At 33.9% G+C, this 23618-nt stretch overlaps 1 protein-coding gene across 2 annotated transcripts; it reads right to left on the reverse strand.

The window, feature by feature from the left end:
- Positions 1 to 3915: 3915 nt before the first annotated feature.
- On the reverse strand, positions 3916 to 23618 carry LOC110019720 (cell division protein FtsY homolog, chloroplastic). 2 transcript variants are annotated; one of them, XM_020717508.1, is made up of 11 exons: positions 23219 to 23618; positions 23028 to 23132; positions 22889 to 22962; positions 22759 to 22817; positions 21998 to 22035; positions 21674 to 21794; positions 21500 to 21568; positions 21331 to 21413; positions 5510 to 5578; positions 4388 to 4450; positions 3916 to 4087 (listed from the first exon to the last, which is right to left on the reverse strand). In XM_020717508.1, exons 1-11 carry the CDS (start codon positions 23543 to 23545, stop codon positions 3965 to 3967), a joined length of 1131 nt encoding a protein of 376 aa, XP_020573167.1. In that variant the 5' UTR covers positions 23546 to 23618; the 3' UTR covers positions 3916 to 3964. The 2 variants fall into 2 exon arrangements, with proteins under 2 accessions (XP_020573167.1, XP_020573168.1); XM_020717509.1 differs by having other exon boundaries at positions 3973 to 4087; positions 4396 to 4450.

Raw genomic sequence — 23618 nt, forward strand, 5'->3', positions numbered from 1 at the left:
TGGTGGACTCTCTTGAGCAATGTCGAATCATTGCAAACTCTAGTGTTGTGCCCCGAACACGCGCTAGAAAGTTTCAGATGAGTGTCTTGAGCTGTGATATGTTGCTAGTGAGTAGTAGATCACCTTAAGTCTTTCAAGTAGACACCCAACACCTGTGACATCAAAAATTGATGCCAATACATATATGAAAAAATTCCTTAATATTATGATCATCGTCGCGATGGTAAATGCAATATATTTATGAGTCAAGTAGATGACCCACAACCTTCATAAACATCAATTTATAAAAACATTCTTTGTTTTGGATGGCTTCCATAATCTCATTCATTGAGACTTGCACCAAAGTCTACATATGTAATTAGTGAATGGGTGATGGGGATCTCCTCCACTCAAGGATCAAATCGTCTCTCATCATCTAGAATTTCTCTTTCATTGGACAAGTCTGATGGCCTTGGACACGTGATCTTACCCAAGAAATGAGTTTCACGCTTCTCAAAGTCTGATTTTATCATAAGCCCCTCTAGGTGACTTTCTTCTCCTTTGTTGACTTAACAAAAACTTTTTTTGGTGGATGTGACTCCTAAATCCTCCCACTAATGGCGTGCTCCTTAAATGAAATGTTTTTGTTGGACCATTCTATAAATTGACTAAGGTTTTTGTACATTGTAGATCAAGGGCATAAATGAAGGGCCTTCTATCAACCTTATGGCAAACCTCACATGTGATATTGAAGGTACAAGATCTCTAACCTAAAATATATCCCTCCAAAAAATGAGTGACAAAGGCCTATAGAGATTCCCTTGGTCCTAGTAAATCTGCAATAGAGTTTGCAAACTCTTTTCGTGGCTTTTACGTACTAACAAACCTTATAAAGAAACATGCGTTTGAATTGTGTGAAGGAAGTGATAATGCATTGTGGTAAAGGTGTTTAGGGACTCCCTTGGCTCCAAGCAAATTCATAATAGAGCTAACAAACTTTTACATGGCTTTCACATGTTGGAAAACTTTACAAAAAGTACGGGCATGAAATATGTGTAGGAAGTAATCACTTCTAGTAAAAATTACTCAATCACTTAAGTGTCAATTCCTTCAGAGTCATAAAGAATAAATGACACTTATAAGCATCAATTATTCAAAATAGGCAAACTGTTATTTAAATAAAGTTATATGGTCAAATTAGTCATATCTACCCATTTAAGATTCCAAGAATAAAATTTTAAATCTCTTTTTGGCCTCTGCCTCAGCAATTTCTCTAGACAAGGCATTCTTTAATTAATATTGTCTAGGGGTTTCAAATAGCCTTCTTTCCATTTCATATGCCAAGAAGGATGAACTGACTATTTCGAGTTATAGGGTGAGGTCCTTCTCCCATTAGCAACAAGTACTCTACCTCAGTGCTTTGTTGATTCTATAGGAGTGAGCATTCAATTCCTTAGGACTACCCTTGGCACTTATTCCAATGTCTCTTTTATTATTATGATCATTTTCTCTTTTAGCTTATTCATTTATTATGTCATAGATTATCCGAAACATTCAATATTGCTCTTGATTTCTTAATTACTTGCTCAGCACTTTGTGTGGCTCGTCTTATTATTCATGGCATTATCCATGCTCACAGCATTTTTTAAGATACTAAATCTTGATTTATTCAAAAATCTAAATCACAAAGAAACGAGCTGAAATAAAATGGGTTAATCAAAGGTGTTGGATCATAATTTGTTTGTGAATCCACACCACCAATGAAAGAGCTAAAATATAGAGAGTATTGAGATAAAAGAATAGGGAAAATGTCCAAAAAATAAGCCTTTCAATGTCTGAGCATCCTCTCTTGGTATTGGTCATCACTCTTATTTATAGATGGTTGGTTTATATGTTGCAAATTAAGTTATCATTGCACATAAATTTTGATATAATCATGCTCTATGTCTTCTTCGTAATAAAGGTATTATAATTAATATTATCTTATTAACACCCTACATGGATAATCGTTCATTATAAAATATTTTTTTCTCAAGTATGGCTTTCTAGTAAAACTATTATGAATCAACTTAACCATAGGGCAAATTGATCTAATTGAGTGAGTTGGTATCATTGAAATTCAACAAACTCAATCACAGGGTGAGTTGAGCATCATTGGGGAGTTATCAAGCTACCTCAATCTAGTTGAGTATATGTATGCTCGTCATCATAGGCAAGCTTTTTAGCAATGATTGAGTTACTTTTTTTGAAAGCATCTATTCCACCAAAAGAAAAGTCAATGCAATTACAAAGGGATCTAAGATGAGACAATGGATAAACCATTTCCATGTAGCCAAAAAAAAAAAAAGAAAAAGAAAATGAGGAGGATCAATCTCAACCAAGGTAATGTTCAAGGAAGCGCCAAATTTAGCCAACTAATCAGCAGTTTGATTGCCTTCCCGAAAAACATGAGTCCATCTAGTGGGGTTGTCTTGAAGTAACATCCAAATTCTTCTTAAAATGCATACCATACACCAAGGAATTGTTGATTGACCAATGTTGATGTTTGGTAAAACAAGAGATTCCATCTCAAAATGCCACTTCTAAAAAATTTGATCTATTTGCCACCAAAACAATAGCCAACAATGTAGTAGCTTCTTCATGAAGTGCGGAGGAAGCATTAACACAAGAGACTGAAATTCATTAAGAAATTTTGATTTGATCTAATCTATGGACTTTCCAACCACATTAAGAAATTTTGATTTAAAAGCGAATGATTCTATCGCACACTTTTTCTTCATAATAATTTACCTAACGATTATTAGGAAGAAAATTTAAAAAATAATTGAAATAATTGAAATTCATTGGAAAAAAAAAGAGAAATGAAAGAAAAATAGAAGGATAAACAAAATTATTCAAAAAATAAATTTTAAAATATACGAATTCTATATTCCAATTTTAGAAATGTTCAAAATCAAAATTAGCCACAATTGCATCCATTTACTTCGCAACAATTCAGTTCTTGCAACAAAAAAAAAAAACCCTTCATTTATTTAAGATGCAATTAAATTTATTTTAATGTAGAGCCAAAAATAATCTTTTAGCTCTTCATCCTAATAATATCAAAGAAAAAAAATGGCTTCCGATCAATCAAAATGTGAAGGAAAAAGAATTTCAGGACTAAAAATTCAGTCTCGTAGGCTTTATAACTGAACAAATATTTGAATTAAGTGCACAAAATGGGCTCCGATCAATCAAAATGTGAAGGAAAAAGAATTTCAAGGCTAAAAATTCAGTCTCGTGGGCTTTATAACTGAACAAATATTTGAATTAATTGCACAAAATGTGTATTAAAATGATTCATTCAAAAATAATTTTATTATTCAACAGATATGCTATACATTCAAGTAAATATATTCTTGATACCCGCCCAAATTTGATGAGTATGTGTAACTTTAAAAACAGGACAGCATTAATCAACCCAATAAGTTCAACCATGAACCAATCATTAGACCAATTCAATTTTAAAACCACTTTTACAATTGATGAACTAACAAACCAAGTCAAATTTGATAAATCTACTGGCTCTAATAATGATCAATAAAAGATTTAGGTTAACAATGAAAAAATCATTATGTTCTAATTATTAGAATGATGCTCAAAACATTCAGAAATAGAGTATCCTAATTTAGAAGAATAGACAATAAAATACTAAAAATTTCCTTTTATATTATTAAATTATATTAATAATCTTAATAATCATCCAGTTCGACTCCGATTAAATCCCTAAATTTTGAACCTTTTCCGCTTATTTCTCAATCCTGCATATATATATATACATGCCAACCAAACAGTAGTATGGAAATTTTTTGGTGGTAAAATACAGCGTAAACCCAAACGTGTATTTTAAACCTGGCTGAACATGCGTTAAAAGTGGATGAAAAACAGGCGGCAAGCAAAAGTAAATAAAATGGCATTAACAAATATGTCAATCTGACATTCTGGTTTATCTCGCTCCAGAGAAGATGGCGTTAACAAATGCCTCTGCATCGAATGGTTGAAGATCATCAACACCTTCCCCAACCCCAATAAATTTGACAGGGATTCCTAGTTCATCAACTACGCTGACCTACAATACTCATGTCAGTCATAATAAGTATTAGGAGAAATAAGAGCTCGCTGCATGCTCTGCTCTGTATGGTTCTCTATTAGTAAATACAAGTTCAGTAATGCAGGTTAGAAAAATGATGCGATAAATAATGGTGAGTTTGTGAGCTAGTGCCAGTCGCCTATTAATTCACCCGTTGGTGATATAAATAGGGGCATCGTACATGATTTTGCATGCATATGTGAGCCTTCGAGCAAGGGCATTCAAAGTTCATGTGAGCGAAAGGAAGCTAGAAATTAGAGAAATGAATGTTGGGAATACCACACAACCTCCGCGAGCAGAACCATCAAGCTTCGTCAGGATTAAGCCAGTAACGCCAACAACCTGATAGAAGTTTGGATGAGCTCACAAAAGTCGAGCGAAAAAAATATATATATATTTAAAGAATGATAAACCGAAGTATGACATCTCCACCCATATATGATTCAGCGTCCCTCATCCATGAAATGAAATGACGGCTTAATCACCACCACAGATCTTAAGTTTCCAAATGACAGTATTAGATTTTATAATCCTTTGCACGCAGATCCGTTAGGCATAATAAGTGCAGAAAAAAATTTGAAAATAAAGTAAGTTTTTCAATAACTTGCTGTAAGAAGAGAGATCTGATTAATAAGGATAACTAATTCAATACTAAAAGCAGTGCTGGGAGTGGGTCATTAATTAAGGATGGAAAAAAAGGTAGAGAGGCCAGCTAAAGATGAATTTGCCAACTGTTTTGTTCCCTGGAATTGTGAGTTATAGAGCTTGGCCTAACTTTTCTTGAAAGCTCCTATTTTTTCCTATTTGTGCTGCTGTGAGTAATAACACGCTACAATTCTCGAGGCAGACAATGCAACTGGAAGCACTGCACCTCAAAATAAGCCAAGAGTTCCGGTACCAGTTTGTGCTGTGAAAGTAATGTCAGTAATCAAGCTGATTTGCATGGCAACAAAACTACAAGGGTGCAATTGTTGCCAGGCCTGCCGGATATGAATGGGTAAATAAATGAACCAGATAAGTCACCGTTTCAGAGCTAATAAGGTGATGTATAGAAGAAAACTTATAAGGGTCTTGAGTGAAGTTAATCACAATGCTTCAGGACATGAATTCTGTCCCCGCCTTCACATAAGCAATGGAGCTAATCCTTGTGCTAAGCCATCACTCTGGCTTTCAAGTGGTATAAAGTTCAAACTTTATACATACCCTGCTCATTGTATTTTTCTACTACAATAATCTAATATGAATTATGTCCACGCAACAATCCTGAATGCTGAAAGTTCTAGATAATTGGAATAATTGAACTGAGAACAAAAAAGCAATGGCGATGAGAGACTAGCTTGCAAGAGAACATAGAAATGAAAATAAGAGAGACTCTGCAGCAGTTCAGTTTAAACGGTTTACTTCATTAAATTCTCTAGCTTGCGGTAGCACATTCAAACCACTTGTCCCATCGAGAACGAGTAAGATCTCCTGTGAAATTAACAAATGGAGTTAACTGGCAGCAAATACAAAATCTGAACTATAATTTAAGTCTTTTAAACAAAACAAATACAGACCAGTCCATCTAATCATGTAAAGCAGGTGTTTTGTACAAGAAACAGTTACTAATTGTCCATCCAAGTTGAAAGTAAGTCACATCTTTGCTAGTTGCTCATCTCATGGCCCTTAATGATGATACAAGCAAATTCTTAAATTACTGATAATCATAACCAAACTTTTCTATTCTTTAAAGTAGGGTAATCAGGCTCCCCTTGTTTTGATCATCTTACTTATGGTTCCACGAAGTTTAGTGTGCGGAAAAATGTATTTCATTCTCAAAGGTGGTGAACATTAGGCCAAAGACACCTGGCATGGAAAAAAGACATTACTGGACAATCGTAGCTCACTTGTCCCCCTATTTATTATAGGCCACCAATGCCGAAAGCAAAGGGCAAATGATAAAGAAAGATAACTATTTGATAAAATCATTATAACTTAAGAAAACAGCAAACATAACTTTATGTCTGTGTTAGAAATCCACATGTTTACTTTCATTAGAAGAATCATATCAATTACTGATCCAAGCAAATTTTATTTGATTTCATTAATTGATGTATTTTATTTTATAATTTCAATTATTTTAAACCATGTCTATGAGATGTAGCATTGAAAAAGATTACTTATTTCCTAATATTAGGCAGGCCTATTAAGCCTTGGTATGGGATCAGACTAGTTTGGTTCAATGATAAAACCAGATAGCTATTAGATGGATGCTATTTTCATAGGTAATAATATGTGGATGCTAATTTTATGTTAATTTGTTGAATCTGTGAATCACACTCAAGGAACAAAGCATAAAAAAAGGAGAGAGACAGAGGAGAGAAAAGGAAGATGGGTTGAGCCACACCTTGCTTTGGTCAAGAGGTAAAAAGTTGAGCAGAGATCAGAATCAATTTTACATTTAACCCCTCCCTTATATAGGGGATGATTTCTAAAGAAAGAAATGTGTAAATTATAATGGTGTATGGGCCCTTTTGAGACATCTAGTTGCTTCCCTGGTCACATTGTCATTAAAGCCTAGATTGTCATATAGATTTCCTCTCCAAAGTCAATTTATTATTGGTAGTTCTTGATCTTACATTCATTTCTTTCGTGTTTACATTCGAACCTTTTGTAGTCGCCCCCCTACACTCGGCTATTCGTATTTGGTCGCTTGTACTCGATCATTTACATTCAACCAATGTTATTAGGTCGGTGCTCCCCGAGTCCAGTTGAGTTGGGTTAATCACCTTTGTCATTCTTGCTTGGGCCCGTCTCCTTAGCAGGCCATGGTTGGGAGAAAGGTCCATTTATTTGAGTCTATTTCAGTTGATTTGGAATAACTTCTTTCGATTATATATATTTAGTTCTCGAATTCTCTCGTCTCTTAGAAAGCTATGTCGTAATAAAAAAGAAAGAATTAAATGCATTAACTGATTAACTGATTAATGAATCACATGATGTGGACACTTCCTTGAATTTCGGATTCTAACTCTTATCGATAGAGAGATAAGACATTCGTTGAGTCAGTTTGCATCTCAACAACCATTCCTCGTTCCTTGGATTCGGCCAGTTCCTGCTCATCATGGCAGATCTCAACTGATCAAAACCAACATTCTAGATGAAGAGGTATTGTTTTTTTATTTTATTTTATTTTATTATTTTTTTTTTTTGAAGGTGATGAAGAGGTATTGCGTTATTTTATTTTATTTTATTTTATTTTATTTTTTTTGAAGGTGATGAAGAGGTATTGCAAAGAGGAATTGCGGCCGAAAGAGACATAAGATAGTTGCAAATGGAAGAAAGGAGACTAGCTTTTCGGTCAAGGGGAGCCTCCAGCCGCGAAAGTTGGAACGATTGTTGTAGAGATTGATTCGCCGATAAACAATCCGGCTAAATATCCTCCGTCGCAGTTGATCGTTCAAAAGCTTGTCGTGATATTCGACCTTAAGGACGTGGGTGAACAAGAAAAATCTCCTACAATCACAGAAATCCAATGTTAGTACAGATCAAGCCATAAAGGATGCTTCGAACTTTATAATTTGTTAGAAAATAAATATGTATTACTTTTACTTCAAATTTTTCTTGTAAACCATTTTACTTATAGTGACCTTTGTGACTCCAACTATCACATAGAACAAACTGTCCGACTGAACCTAAACGTGGCTCTGGACGCCCCTATGGGAGGACCTAAGCAGACAACTGAAGCAATCAGTCTACCCTGCGTTGAAAGCGATCTGGCTGTGACGGATGGAGGTGTCACAGGTACGAAGCATGGGGTCAAGGAAAACACATTATGTAGTGGAATTTCCCCCTCCTAAAAAGTTTGGGACTTTGTCGTTGCCTCCTTTCACTGCTACACCTAATATGGTCATGGTTGTGCAAGTAGTTGCCTGCCGCCCCGCCCACTGCTCGCCATCATCTGCCACTGCTCGCCTCTTGTTACCTACCAATCAACAGACTCCGTTATAGCTCGCCACCCCCCGTCTGTCGTTTGAAGCTGTCGTCGCTTGTCGGTCGTCCATTGTCTGCCTGCCTTTCGCCACCGTCGCGGCCCTACCATTGTTTGTCGCCACTGACGTCGTTCAGACATTGTATACACTGCATGCAATCCTTCATCCTTTGTCTCCGCCCTGCAACTGTCCTCACTTGACCTCTGTCGTTGTTGCTCGTCATCCATCGCCGCCCGCCACCCATAACTGCAGCACTTTGTCACCGGTTGTTTGCTACCTCCCTTCACCTACCTCCCCCATGGGGTTGGTCACTGGTGTTAATTGTCGGCCGACGCTATCAGATGACGCCCACCACCCAATAATAATACATTATATATATTTTTTTTGAAATAGATTATTTTTAACGTACTTCAAATCAAACAAAAAAATATAAAGTCATATATTTATTTTACAGTAAACCAAATAACTTTAAAGAATTCCATATAAAATATATTACTTATGTATTATATTCAGTTTATACTGCATTACTTGTTTAGCAAACCGAATAACCATTTAATTCATTGTATTTCCTTGCATTCGAAAGAGTGAAAGAGTCTGCAATAAACTTTAATATTTTCATTAAATATAAGTTTTATTTTGTCACTTCGGTTCCCATGATAACTTGAAAGTTTTATGATATATGGTTCATTATCTTTGATGTCCTGTTTTTTATTTCTTAACCTTAAAGCAGTTACAAATTTCCACTCAGTAAAAGGAGCCACATTGATTATTTCATTCTCACCCACCATTTATCTCTAACATTTTATTCTATGTTATCACCATGTCTCTTCTTTTTAGACTGATCACATATCGTTCATTATAGTTGAATCTTCCGGTCTTTAAAAAATAATCCACAAGCATTTACAGTCGATCAAGCTCAAGTATGTCTTAGAGTCTTCCATTCGTCAGAGTAGCGGAGAAAACAGAATGGGCGTTCTATAAAGAATAGTCTAAACTTGGCCTTTGATTGCCATTTTGCCAAAAGCTGATGGGCATCTTCAACTTCTTTGCATTATTCCAGCTCCAGTGGTGTTGAATTCTTTTGTTGGCATCATGATGTTGGTGATGTATCTTCAGTGCATGAAGATTCCATGATTGACCAAGCTCTTCAAGTTCCTCTTCTCTACGAGGACCTACCAAAGTGAATTAGTCAAATTATCGGGACCAGGATCCCATTCTATGGGTTGAAGAATAAAGTGAAGGATTGAAAGAGGAAGTTTAGCTTGCTTCCTAGAAGAAAACTTGGTAGATCCAGGTGAGACCGATTCGCTTACCTTTGGCAAAGGAGACAGAGAAGCTAACACACCAAGAGCTCAAGCCCGAGTGAAGGAGGTGGAGTTGAATGTATCTAGGAACATAAAAGTTGCCATTATCGAGAAGTTACTAGCCTCGTAAGGGTTTGGGGAGATAATCCAGGATTGAGTGTTGGTAGATGCAGTAGTCGAAGAACCCATCACGAGCTTGGAGAAGCATGGCTGGAGGAAAGAACTAGGCCATGTTGTTGTAGGTATATACCTACATCTTTATTCAATCTCTCTTTCTACCATAGTAATTCAGAAGAAGACGAAGGACAACTTGATTCTCATTCTAAGAGAAATTTTTGAAAGAAAAGAGAAGAGTGAGTAAACCCACTATCTTCAGTAGATACTTTCTAGGTAAGAGGTAGCAAGACCGCTCAGCCCAGAGGGGAAGAGGGCATCTTGAACGCCCGCTGGAGACACAGTCCATCTCCTTACTTTCCCTGGTTGGTTAACGAACAGTCATTGCAGGTGACGAGGAGCTTCAGTCAAAGAAAAAGTGCATAACAAGCTCTCTACAAATCTGCCAGCAAACAAAAAATGTAAGGAGGTTGTCAAGGATTAACCACCTCGAAAGAAGAGGAAGGTGCCAGTCTCCGCCGAGAGGACCACAGTAAAATGGATCCTTCCGAAGAAAAAGGTGATGAATTCATTCAACTGAGTGAAGATGACAGGTACACCCTTACTAACCTTATAAGAGATTTGAGCATCATGTCACCACATGGGGGCAAGGCTCGCCTACTGCTTGGATTCAGTTATCCAGTCATCCACCTTGGTCGGTGTTTTCAATCCCATGGAGAAGGATGATCTGTCGTAGAGGTGATGCGCCTCCAAGTAATTCGGTGGTACGCAACTCATACATTGGAGAGGAAGAAGAGGAATGACACAGAATCTCCCTCAGGAGAGGAAGAAGAGGAAAGTTTTTGATACTAACAAATGACACAGAATCTCCCTCAGGAGAGGAAGAAGAGGAAAGTCTTTGATAGGTTGTCCCTCTCATTGAAGGATGAAATCTTCTTGTTCAAAATGGATTCTCTCATGCCATGCGGTCAGCTAAGTGAGGCTCTAGAGGAGTTTGCCTCATTGTGAATTCAATGCAGAGCCATCGAGGATGAAGTTAGGCAATTGTGAGAGAAGATGGCCACCATGACGTCTTCCGAGGAGTTTGTCGAGGAACATTCCTAAAGTTTTGTACAAAGGGCCGCTCTCCAAGAGAAGTTCTAAAATGGTGTCCTCTATTGGCTGGATTACCTAGTGAAGAGTGACCATCTCCTTGGTCTTGAAGAGTATAACAAAATCAACTCTTTTTTTTTTTGTAATTTTGGAATTTTTGAGAAATGAAATAACATTCGTACCTTTTGTCCTGTATCTGGCATTTCTTCTTTTTGAAGTATTTTTGGCAAAGTCTCTTATGTGAAATACTTGTAATTTGAAAATTCATTTTGCTTATATGAATATTCTGAATTAAAAGTATTATGAAATACCTTCAAGTTAACTGTTAGATCTTCTTGACAATCGACCTATGCGGATGAATGTAGAGTATCTATAATGCTTAAATTGGTGAGAGCACAAGAATGATAGAGATGATTAATTTTCCTTGGCGAGTTGTTTGGATCGAAAACAAAATTGCAGGAATGGTGTTTTGGACTTCAGAAGGTAGGTACTTAACAAAATTCCTTTAAAAGATAATAGACTCGGCCTAAGTCTTACACTACCCATACCTCCCTATGATTTCTTGATTAAATCACTTAGAAAGGTCACGCCTGACGTCAAACTTATTAATTGAATCTTGTTATTGTCTTTGCAAAAGTAACCATTTAGACTCGTCTCTTGGATGATTCGTGCTCCAATCATTGCAGATCTTATCACAAATGGGGCATCTAGTTTCCAAAGCTTGACCTATGTTCCAAAATGGAAGGTTGAAGGGTTTTACAATGTTTAAGCATTGCAAGGCATTGAAGATATAATATACAATAGAGAATAAATACTTCGCTTTTAAACTATAGTGTACTTTACTTTGTTTAAACTTGATAAAACTAGGAATTTAATTGTACTAATTAAATTGCAATTGCTCGCTAATTTTGTGAGGTTTGATATCTTATTAAATTATTTAGACTGATTTGATCATTGCATCATTTTTTGGCTATTAATTCTCTGGTTTGCATCTATAAATAATAGTTTTTTTAGTATTTACTTATATTTGAACTTTGAATCATAAATTCACTTGCATAATCTACATATATTGTATCATTAAAGTTACATTATAAAACCATAATCTCAAGGACCAAGACCATCATGCATAATGATAGCTTGGTGATTCACATAAGGGGTTTATTAAGGAAACCATGGGACCCTGTGTTATATCTTCTTTGCTCGTACTTAAGAAAGATGGAAGTTGACATATAAGCATAAACAGTAAAGACTTTAATAAAATCACCATTAAATATGCCTTTTATATACCTCAGTTGATGATATGCTAGATATGACGAATGAGGCTGCCTTCTTACTAAAACTAATTTGATAAATAGCAATAAAATGAGAGCAAGGAGGTATTAAATGGAAAACTACTTTAAAAGCAAAAGATAAATTTATGAATGACAGGCAATGCCTTCTAGATTAACCAAAGCAACTAGCACTTTAATGAACATAATGAATCCCATTCTGCAAACTTTTATTGTTAGCTATTTTGGTGTGTACTTTGAGAATACTTTAATGTATATCAAGACAACAAGTGGTCATCCCATGCATCTTCAGATAGTATTTGAAATTTTATGAGATGGAAATTCATAATTAACTATTAAAAAGTTATTTTATGAACCGATCTGTGATCTGGAAGTTTTGGAGATGGATTGCATGTTATTTCTAATAATGTTAAAGCAATTAATGATTAATCAAAACCTACCAATATACACAGTTACATACTAAAAAGTTTGCATAGTTTTTTCTACTTTTTATTGATAATTCACCAAGGGTTTAGTATTGTTATGGCACTAATTGCTAATTGTTTGAAGCAATGAGAGTTTAAATGAACTTCATAAGTAGACTGTGCTATTATAGAGATCAACAAAAGACTTACAAATGCACCTATATTAGATGATACGATTTTGCTCAAATTTGACATATTGAGATTCGACTAGTAATGAACGAATTTCAACACTTCAAATGATTTTGTGTGATTCAAAATTTTCGATCATTGCATCATTATTTGGTTTCTAATCTGTTCAGTTAAGAAAAAATGTTTAGTATTTAATGGCCTTTGATCTACATATCCTAAGTTTCATTGAATGATTGGCATCATTGCATCAACTCAAATTGTAATAAGAAACACAACAACAACAACAACAACAAAGCCTTAACAACAAATCATTCAGCATCAAATAGGTATCGTAGATGGATAGATTGGTGATTAAGTTAAGGAGTTCATTACAAAAACCATGTTCTTGTATGATGCTCACTAAGCTCTCACCGAAGAAAATGAGAACTAGAATGTGTGTCAATGTGCAACCATCAATAAAATCATTAGTAAATATAAGTTTATCATACTTCCATTGAATGATATATTGATATGATGAATGAAACTGTTATTTTTTCAAAAATCAATTTAAATAGCAATCAAGTGAGAATGAGAGAAGAAGTTAAATGAAACATTATTCTCACGAAAAAAGATACACTAAAAAATGATTAATAATAAATTTAGAATTTTTCAATGCATCGACTACATGAGGATAATGAATCATGTTTTAAAGCATTTTGATTAAAAATTGCATCAATTTAACATAATATGAGATGCTAACTTGATGCATTTTAGAATAATATTTTTAAATCTAAAGAAGTATAATTTTGTGACCCTATTTAGGATCTTCTAAATTTTTGTTGTCTTCACATTGATTGCATTTTGATATTGATAATGTTAAAGCAATTAATGACTTGCCAAAACCAATACATATACATAATATTTGGATTTTTCATGGTTTGGCTTTTGTAGATGGTTTTTGGGGATTTAATATTATTATGGCACCAAGTAAATATCTAAGGAAAAAAAGAATTTTAATAGCTGCTTTAAATGAGATCGATGAAAGACATGTACATACAAATGCCTCTATGATTAAGCTGCATAAGTTTGTTCAAATTTTAGACAACTAAAATCCTAGCTGCAGTGAATATATTGTAGTTGCTCTTTGATTTTGTTGTTTAAATCTTCATTGATTCTTAAAATGTATTTGATTTTTACATTGTTATGTTGATTTTGATTCTTACCTTTATCAATTTGTATCTAGAGAAAGAAAATATAGAAGTATATAGTGTAATTTGATTAGTGAATCCTAAGATCCTTTGTATGATCTACACATCATTCCAAGTGCATTGAAAAACTCTTAAGCTCAAATCATCCTAAATCGAATTGGTATCAAAGGTAACTTGATCAATTACAAAAAAAGAAATATAAGTCCTTGTATTGCACCTACTTTGCTCATATCTAAGAAACATGAGAATAAACATATATCCATGGATAGAGTGCCACCAACAAAATCACATTAAGATTTCATATATGTCACTTCAACGATAAGTTGCACATGATAAAAAATGCTTTGACTTTTTTTATGATTAATTTGAGAAATGGTCGCTATCATCAAGTGAGAATAAAATAAGGTTGTAAATGAAAAATAGTTTTTAAGAAATAAATGTTTAATGATATATTTTCGATGAATGGATGCACCTAGTTACATGATGAAAATAAATCATATCTTGCTTCTTTGTTTAAATTTCTTGTCATGTATTTTAATGGCATTTTAAATTATAGACATACATAAACTGATCATTAGGAGCATCTTAAAAAAGTATTTCAAAATTTACAAACAAAAAACTTATATTTAAATCTACATAAAATTGTTTAATGAACCACATCTATAACCTTAATTTTTTTTATGTCAAGAGAGAGATCATATATTAATTCAAATAAGAAAAAGGGTTATTTGATTCCATGCATAATTGGTGTAATGCAAATGAAAAGTAAGGGATTTCAAAATTTTGGTTTTTGGTTGAATGAAAACGGAATATAATATAAAATTTTAGTGAATTTGAAACTCACAATGCAGTTCAAAACTAGTGTATTCCAAAATCGTTAGATTTTGGCGATTTACAAATATATTGTAAATTGCAGCCTATTATTGTTGCATGTTGTTGATTGGTGCATATCGCTAGTTGTCACTGTCGCCACCACCCGCAGCCTACTTCTGCAACTCATCGCCCACCGCCGCTTACTGTCGCCGCCCATCACGACCATCAATCACAGTTGCCACCCATCACAGAGCGATTTTTTCGTTAATTTTGTTTTTCTTCAAACCAAATGCAAAAAAGTAAATTCTTATATTTACTTTACACCAAAGCAAACAAATTTGAAGTATTTCAAATATAGTGTATTTCAATTACATTGTATTTCTTTTACGATGCATTCTTTTTTCAGAAAACTAAACAACCCCTGAAGCCATAAATGATTGGTCAAAACCTATAAATATACAAAAAATTCAAAGATTTCATGATATGACTTTTAATATATTATTCAATAAGAGCTTTATTACTATTATGCCTTAATTGCAAAATGTTTGAAAGAGAAAGAGTTCAAATGCACTAATTCTACCAACCCATTGTACTCATCATAGCATTTATAGCTGCTTCCAACCAACCTCATATCTATTTGAGGATGTAAATCTTAATCCCCACCACTAAACTTGATTGTAAAAAAGCATTACCAAGACTTATTAAGTCATTCATTTGAACAGATATATTAATATAGTTTTATTCATGACTAACACTTGATGTCACCGTCCTGTAGTCTTGTGCCACAAGCTCCTTTGCAAATAGTATAGTGTGACAATCTTGACATTTCTGCAAGGCTTTGTTGCGCCAACTCATCACTATTTCACACATCTTAGCAAATATTTCTCCTTCGCTAAAAAAATGGTCTATTAAAGTTTCTCTTATTCATCTTAAAAAACTATCACCCCAAATGCAATCATGACATTTCCTAAGATGATATGAGTTAATATTGTGTAAGCTCTATGGTTTGTCACGCCACTAATTCATATGCCTTATCAATCATCAGGATGATTTTAACTTGAATCCAAGTGACAAGGACATGGTCAATGCATCCACCTTGCTCTTTCTTTAAAATGACAAGCCATCTTAAATGCAAATGTTAGCCTTTCTTTAAGTTTTGTCCTGACATTGCGTTGTGCATTCTAATGAGAACCAAAGTTTAGTCGCCAAGCAGTCAATTATTTGGACACCATAGTGTTCCTCCATAATGCCTTCCACACTACATAGCTTTTCATAATATTATAGAAGATCATATATTTCTATTGCTAAAAGTTCTTCATGAAGGGAGACATAATTTGAGCTTACCATCTATAATTTTACTAAATATTTTATATAGATGAAATGTGAGCTACCCATATTAAAATAAAGATGACAGAAAAAGACATTACCAATACAATAACAACATAAATATAAATATAATATTTTCAGGCATACTCATCTAAATGGCTAATAGAAGAAAACCGTCAAACTTCACCTTTCATTGCATACAAACATAACTTCACATATATTCAACCCAACATGACTTTTGAAAACATATTTATAAGCATTAAAACATATATTATTACATAATTTCATCAAGAAAAAGGGTCCAAAATTTTATACTAATTATATATTCAATTGCCACTTTGCTTAAGTAAAGAGATCACTAAATATAAAGCATCCAAATCTTTAATACTTGCATTGGAGCCTTAATGAAATATTAAGAGAAGACTATGTTTCATACATATTTCCTTGCTATAAATTTCATTCATCAATCATTGGAAACATTGTACATCCCAATAATAGCTTTTATTAAGATTAACATCTTTCTTGATTGTGTTACCCATAATTGAAAATACTAATAACACATTATTTACTTAAAAAAATAACTTTTTTCCCTTATTTGCCTAATGAAATTTAAATTTAAATTCTTTTCAAATCTAAATAATAATCATGAGAAAAAGCAACAACTTCATGATGACGGTAGTGAAGATGGCAACATAAACATTTCAAATAAGATAATTTTTATAATTTGTTACCAATTATAATATTTCCCATAAATAGATTTATAATTACCTTTTTCTTATATTTGCAAGTTGGCGAACAACATTAGACATGGCAATATTTCTACTTTCACTCTACCGCAAAATCTTGTCATGATGTCAAATTAGATCAACCCATGAAATATCAATTTTTTATTATGATTTCCTTGTTCAGCATCATATACCACCATTCTTCAAGAAACTCTATTCTCAACTTTGTTTATAACACCAAAAATCGAAAAAAAAAAATGACCACCTTAACATTAAGGAAGAATTGTTTTAAGTTGTAAAAATCCCTTATTTTTTATCCATTGAATTTCAACATACCACCTTTACATTCAAAGTGAATGAATTCATATTTACTTTTTATTTATGGTTCATGTAAAGTTAATAAGAGTAAGATGTGAAAAATGTAATTATGAAAGAATGATGTTATTATAAATATCCCCTTTTTTTTAATCCATTGAATCTTACCCTACCCCCTCAAATTTTAAAATTAATGAATTTATACATAGTTTCTTATTTAAGATTTAAATAAGTTTTTTGATTTGAAAGGTGTATGTCCCTACAAGGGTAGCTATAGTTCATGAGTAGTTGCAAGTAGTAATCATTCAAAAAATGATATAATAATGTTTGCAGTGCATGGCAATTCGCCTACACCAAGAATGCACGCAACACTACAAGAAATAATACATTTGAACTAAAAGAGATTAATGCAATTTACTTCTGTTTCAAATGATTTCATCATATTTTATGAAAGAACTTTTATTCAGAATTTTTGCAATTTTTATTTTTTTACATTTTTTAGTCCATGTTTTACGGTTCATCATATCACTTCGCCGACAGATAGAATGGCATGCACCTTGACTCTAAACATCTATTCCCACTACTGTTATACAATATTAAAAGATTGCTTAGGAAAAACTTGTCAAATAAATTAAATTTAGAGTAAAAAGTTTAATTAACATAATTTCTATAATAATATTATCCAATTTATAACCAACAAATCAATTAAAAATATAATTAATGGAGTGATTAAATTTGAAAGAATTTGAAATAATTTTAAAAACTTGATTATCTTAAAAAATTAAAGAAATTTAAGATTAAATAATTCGCTTAAATATTATAAATTATAAGCTAAATTATTTTAAATAATTTAATTAAAAATTAAAACTAGTTCTTTTATATATTCTTAATATATTTTTTTAAGAAAATATAATACTTATTCCTCATTTGATAAAGTTAGTATTATATCCCAGTCATAATTGCCTATTTAAAGAGGATATTTCATAAAAAAAAATGATTATATTATATCTTATTACTTTATCAGCATGTATTTCATATTTTTATATTTGATTAGAATATAATTAAGCAGAAAGTTGTGAGGCATTAGCAATACCCAAAAGTGTCAAAATCAACATATAAGAAAATCATCCGAGTTGAACAAATTTCAAATCCATGTGAATCCTTGCCCTCGTTTCAGAGCCTCAACCCATTCAACCCTATTCTAGCCATTGTCAAACCCATCGACCCAACCATCATCACTTTCTAATGTAATTGTTGTCTCGCAGTATCATATCAAAGCCCAAGCCACTATAGGTGTCGTCCAAAACTCAAGTCATTGCTGCTAAAGTACCAATGCTACCCCAGTCGCCTGCCCCGACTAATCTCATCATCAATCAAGCCATGAACACTACTCTCATTTCCCAAAACAACACCTCCCATCATCAAACAAGCTTCTAAAGCTGCCCCTGTGACCCTCTATATTTATGTACTTCGGCAATTTTGAAAAAAAAAAATAATACTCCACAGATCTAACAAAGCACCCAAAAAAAAAAAAACAAAAGTCACGACAGCTATTGTACTAGAAATCAAATAATTCTGAATATTTCATAACATATTACATATATTCTCAATACTATTCCAACAAAATAGTCCAAATGGGAGAGAGAATATTGTGGTTCAACTCTTAATTTTTTATATGAACTAAATCATTTTTTTTAAGTTGAAGCATATTATGAATACAGAATTGGAACTTGAAATACCCAACATTCAATTATGTGAGCATGTATGACCACATAATACTTTATGGCAAATCTCAAGTGACATTAAATAATAAGTGAAAGTTTGCAAACCACCGACGATTAAGTTGGAAGACCTAAGTGCATTAAAACAAAATTAGAGGCCCAATTACTAGGGTTGTAAACCAATCGAGCTTGAGCGAGCTTAGGCTTGGCTCGTGTCAGCTAGTTCGAAATTGGGTCGTGTTCGAAATTGCTCATGAACAGTGCATTCGTGGCTCGATCTATATATTCTTGTTCATGTTTAGCTCGTGTTCGACTCAAAATTGGCTAATTAAAATTAATTAGAGAAATAAATATAGGGTGTTGGATTCGAACATGCACCATCCCTATGTAATAAAAGGCACAAAATCACATGACCACACGAGTTGTGATGTATTAAACATAGATATAAATATATACAATATATTATTATATAATAATTTCCTCATTTTAACCTAAAACGAGTCGAACACGATCAAAAAAAGGGTTGTTTGTCTCATTTTATAATTCAAGCTTAAAAAATTTGTTTGTGTTTGGTTAGCTTATTTAACAATGGATTAAAACATGAGCTACTTATTGAGCAGAGCACGAGTTGTTCGGGAGCAACAAGCTTTCTTTGTCAGCCCAACCCACTATAGGGCTTTTAAAAGTGTGGACCAACATCAAGCATCCTATTAACCTCGAGGACCCAAATGTAATTTACTCTTTTAAAAAATTCAAATCAAGCTTAATACTACTTTATGTTTACTCAATTAGATGTGATGTGATCCCGTGAGTTAGGAGAAATTTATTTTCATGAGTATAAATGCTTTTAACAAAAATTGTGAGTCTTTTCTTCTTACTATGCAAACCCAAGTTGTAATTTCAAGGGATTTGCACCTGGATTTATTCAAGCATCCATCTTATTATGCTAAACATTCCCCTTTTCCTTGTACTAAATTTCCTCAAGCTATCATGATATGTGATTCTCAATAGGACACAATGCAGAAAAAAGGATTCACGTAGCCGACCCCAATTAGTGGGATAAAGGCTTGTTGTTGTTGTATCAAGACACATAATATGCCAATTCAACAGGCAAAACAACACAGAAATATAACTATCATGCATAAGTATCAAGTTCTAAAGAAAATAATGCATGCATGCTTAGATGACCAGATGGCATCAAAAAAATCATTTATGGAGAAAAGCGTTGTCCTTAATCAAAGTAGCTTAATCAAATAATCTAAAAATTTAACATTTATAACTAAAAGAAAAGGAGGGAGAGAGATAATCACAAGAAATGACACTAATATAAAGTGAATGAGCCAAACCAGGAAAACATTATTAAAAAAAACAAAAAATAACTCAAAATGTTATTGCAACTAACACTTAAAAGAAATTTAAATAGGAGTGCACCTAGTGCATGATGCTTGCACCAATGTGAGGTCTAGGAGGTGCGTTGACATACACAACCATGCCTATATTGCATAAAGGCTATTTCCGTGGTTCAAACTTATAACAATCAAGTTCTAATGGAGGTGTGGGTGCCAACTAATCCAGTAAGTCTCTTAAAAATTTCTGTCTACGACTTGGGCTCAATCTTCCAAAAATAATGAACTCTCAATTTACAGAAATCAAATTGAGTGAAAATAAGGTTATAGCAGAGATAACTAACCACTCCATTTTGCAGCTCTCACTAACAGAAACTTTAGTGTCAGAATAAAATGCAAAGAAAAAATAAATACCAATATTCTATGGTGCAAGTCATCATCACTTGTTTTATTCAAACTATTTGTGAAACATCCATTTTCACTTGTTCCTATCGAGTATCATTAGTGTTAAGCATATTCTTCACAAATTAGTTTGCATAGCTTCTACCTACACTAACATAGGTCTATCCCTTCCCCTTTGATTGCTCTGACACTAATATTATATGTTCATCTAATGAGTAAATTTTCTACCCTCTATGCACATTTCTAACACCAATACTATGTCGTGCAAACAAGCACACAAAATGCATGTTATTACAAAAAAAAATCAATAGGAAAATATTAATATATAAGCAAATGTTGTTTTAGCTAAAAATGGAGTTGGCCTAGTCGAAAACAAGTTTTGGGGCTTAAGTGTTGGTCTGGTTAGATAAATTGCACATTAACAAGAAAAAGATGACTCGCAATTAAGCTTGAGCAATCATCAATCCCAGAGGAAGAAACAGATGGCTACAAGTTTTTGAAGGTCAAACCTAAATATTAGTTGAACATATTGCCATCATAGTTCAAAGAAAAACCATTGAGCATCTAGAATATCAGCCTTACAAATCTTTACACCATGTAGGGACGCACCAAAAGAAGCACCAGTTTTCTAACTTCACTAATTTTCATAAAAATATCAACACAATAATTCGTCGTGTTAGACAACGCCCAAAATTCAATGAACTGTAGTTGAAGATATCAATATTCCTGGGGACACATTCAAATTTCTGAAAGTATCTTATTTAATATTTTAGAAAGTCCTATTTAAGAAAAAACCTAGGGTCCATTTTTCAATTTAACGAAAAAATGTCACAAATTTGCACACTACTAAATACAGAACCAGAGTGCAAACTATGCATAATGTAGTATCATTTAAACTGTTCAAGGAGAAGAAATGCTAGTGATGTGTAAATAAGAAACTCTTTCCTAGAAAAAAAAGGATAAATGATGTGTCAATCTATTTCAATTGGAAAATAAAAGTAAAATGTGAAGAAACAAATTATACATTAGGAGCACCAGGGATGACTTTAGCTACAGCTTTCTTGCATGAGACCAACTCTTCCATCAGGCTGTAATTAGTGTGCAGACCTAAAAATTTTAGCGTCCCATCAAAATTTATAAAGTAAATTATATCAATCAAACAAAACAATATAAAGCAAACAAGAGACACCCACGTCCAGATGTATCACATAGAACAACGCCATAACCTTGCTCCTTACCCTTCTTGACAGCCTGTGAAAGAACTATCCACAAAACAGCTTCAAAATACCACCGAGCATTTTTATGACATATACTAGTGAGAATATTTCCTCGGATTTCAAATGGTATTATTTAATATGCATACACACCTAATGGGGCTTTAGCCTTGTCACCCTCAGCCATGACTATCTCTGATCCAGTTCTCTCAGCCCATACTTCCAGCTGCTCACTAGCAGCTGCTCTAAAGGTATCACCAGCAGCCATCAATACCTGAGAGATAAAAAGAAAATTATGTTGGGTATGGCATACCATAAAATAAAATATACAGAAGAATCAGGTTAACGGCACTGTAAAAGTTTTCTTCCTTTTTGCATGCAAACTGGCTAAAATGCGCAGCTGTTTTATAAAAAAAAGTGCAACAATTTAGTTCTCAGGTAAAATAGAAGTATAGAACAATCAATTTTCAATCTCACCTTTACGCCCTCATTCTGCAGTCTCCAAGCAAGCTTTCCTATGCAAGTAAATATGAATAGATCTATTACTTATTACTTCATGTGTATATCTCCAAAAAAAAAACTTCAAGAATATGAAAAATCTCTACAAATATTAGTGCTGTTGGCAGTAGTAATATAGCAACATTGGAATTCAAAAATGTTGTTTCTTTACCATTTAAAAAAAAGCAATTCCAATTTAAAAATCTACTGCATGCACTAAAAGTTCATCTGCTACTGAGACTTCAAAAAATAGAAAGCCTTAAAAAGAAAGAGAAGCAGCCATAGAAATAATGGATGCTTGCCAAACAGTGAAGCTCTACAGATTTTACACACGTGTGCTCATTTTTTAGCTCAGTGTTAATTTTTTCATTAAAAGCAGGGACAAGCATGTGCCGGACAGGCAGAAAGATGGAGAAGTATGGCATAGCAACTGTCATTGAGATCAATCAAATCATCTAATTAAGGATTTTAACATTAAAAACATCTCAAAGTGTGCATTTAAATAAATGGAAGTTAAAGAGGCTGTTGGATTTTGTGAGGGATACTGGACGACACATATAGATAAAGAAAAACCCACAATTTACAATTTTTGCCAAATAATTTTGTTCGGCAATTCCGTAACTAAGGAAACTTCATCGCCAATAAGTTCAACTAGATTCCATAAAACGTACCCCATGAAGCCCATAAATAAATATGAAGAAATAACGGGGGGCAGAATTTGTACTATCAGAATGCATTACCTAGAGAGGTAGTTTTTCCCCCTCCATTGACTCCAACTACCATAATTACAGCGGGCTTCCTGAAAAGACATCCTCCATCACAGCAAAAGCACGGACAAAAAACCTTTATCTTTTCAGATCGACACAATACCTAAACCCTAGCTGGAGTTCTGTCTTGCCACCTTTTCCAGTTAAAAGATCAAGAACACTCCGCTTCAACGCTTCCTAAACAAAGCCAAATTTCATAAAATAAAGACAATCGCTTGGAGAAATAGCAGAAAACTCACTACCTTTATTTCATTTCCCGACTTAAGTTTTCCGGCACGGATATCATTCTTGAGGCTATCGACAATCTTCATGGAAATCTTAGGCCCAAAATCTGATACCAGCAATGCCTACTAAAGAAACGAATAAATTCAACTCTAAACCTAACCGCTTTCCGAGCTTTTCATTCGCAAAAAGAGAAGGAGAAGGGAGCAACCTCTTCAAGCTCATCGAGGACGCGATCAGTGTCGGCAAGATTCCAGTACAGGAGTAGCTCATCAATGACGGCGAGGTTCTCTCGAGTTTTCGAGAAGCCAGAGAACATCTTCTCCACGTCACTCTTGGCCTTTTCCTTTATAAGGCGGCCAAGCCTCGTGAAGAAGCCGGTCCGTCCAGCAGAGCACTGAATCTGGGAGGCCGAGAAGCGGGAAAAGCGGCGTAGGTTCAAGACGGCGGGGATGCATGAAGGAGGAAAGTGAACGGCGGGACGAGTAGGGTAAGCAGAGGACACGAGTGTGGCGAGCCGCGGGAGAACAGCGGTCATCGTCTCCCTCGCTGCGTTTTTTGGATAACACTGGCGGTTATCTTTTGGGGAAAAATTATTCCGTATCCGATCT

This window comes from Phalaenopsis equestris, unplaced genomic scaffold, assembly GCF_001263595.1.
Source record: "Phalaenopsis equestris unplaced genomic scaffold, ASM126359v1 Scaffold000074, whole genome shotgun sequence".
In the NCBI taxonomy this organism is placed as follows: Eukaryota; Viridiplantae; Streptophyta; class Magnoliopsida; order Asparagales; family Orchidaceae; genus Phalaenopsis; species Phalaenopsis equestris.

What these genes read in the sequence shown, in the direction of transcription:
- LOC110019720 (XM_020717508.1), bottom strand. Translation starts at nt 23,545, where the DNA reads ATGACCGCTGTTCTCCCGCGGCTCGCCACACTCGTGTCCTCTGCTTAC. An exon ending in AGTCGGGAAATGAAATAAAG is followed by an intron (nt 22,963 to 23,027) that starts GTAGTGAGTTTT and finishes GGCTTTGTTTAG; the next exon opens with GAAGCGTTGAAGCGGAGTGT. An exon ending in AAGCTAGAGAATTTAATGAA is followed by an intron (nt 4,451 to 5,509) that starts GTAAACCGTTTA and finishes AACTTCTATCAG; the next exon opens with GTTGTTGGCGTTACTGGCTT.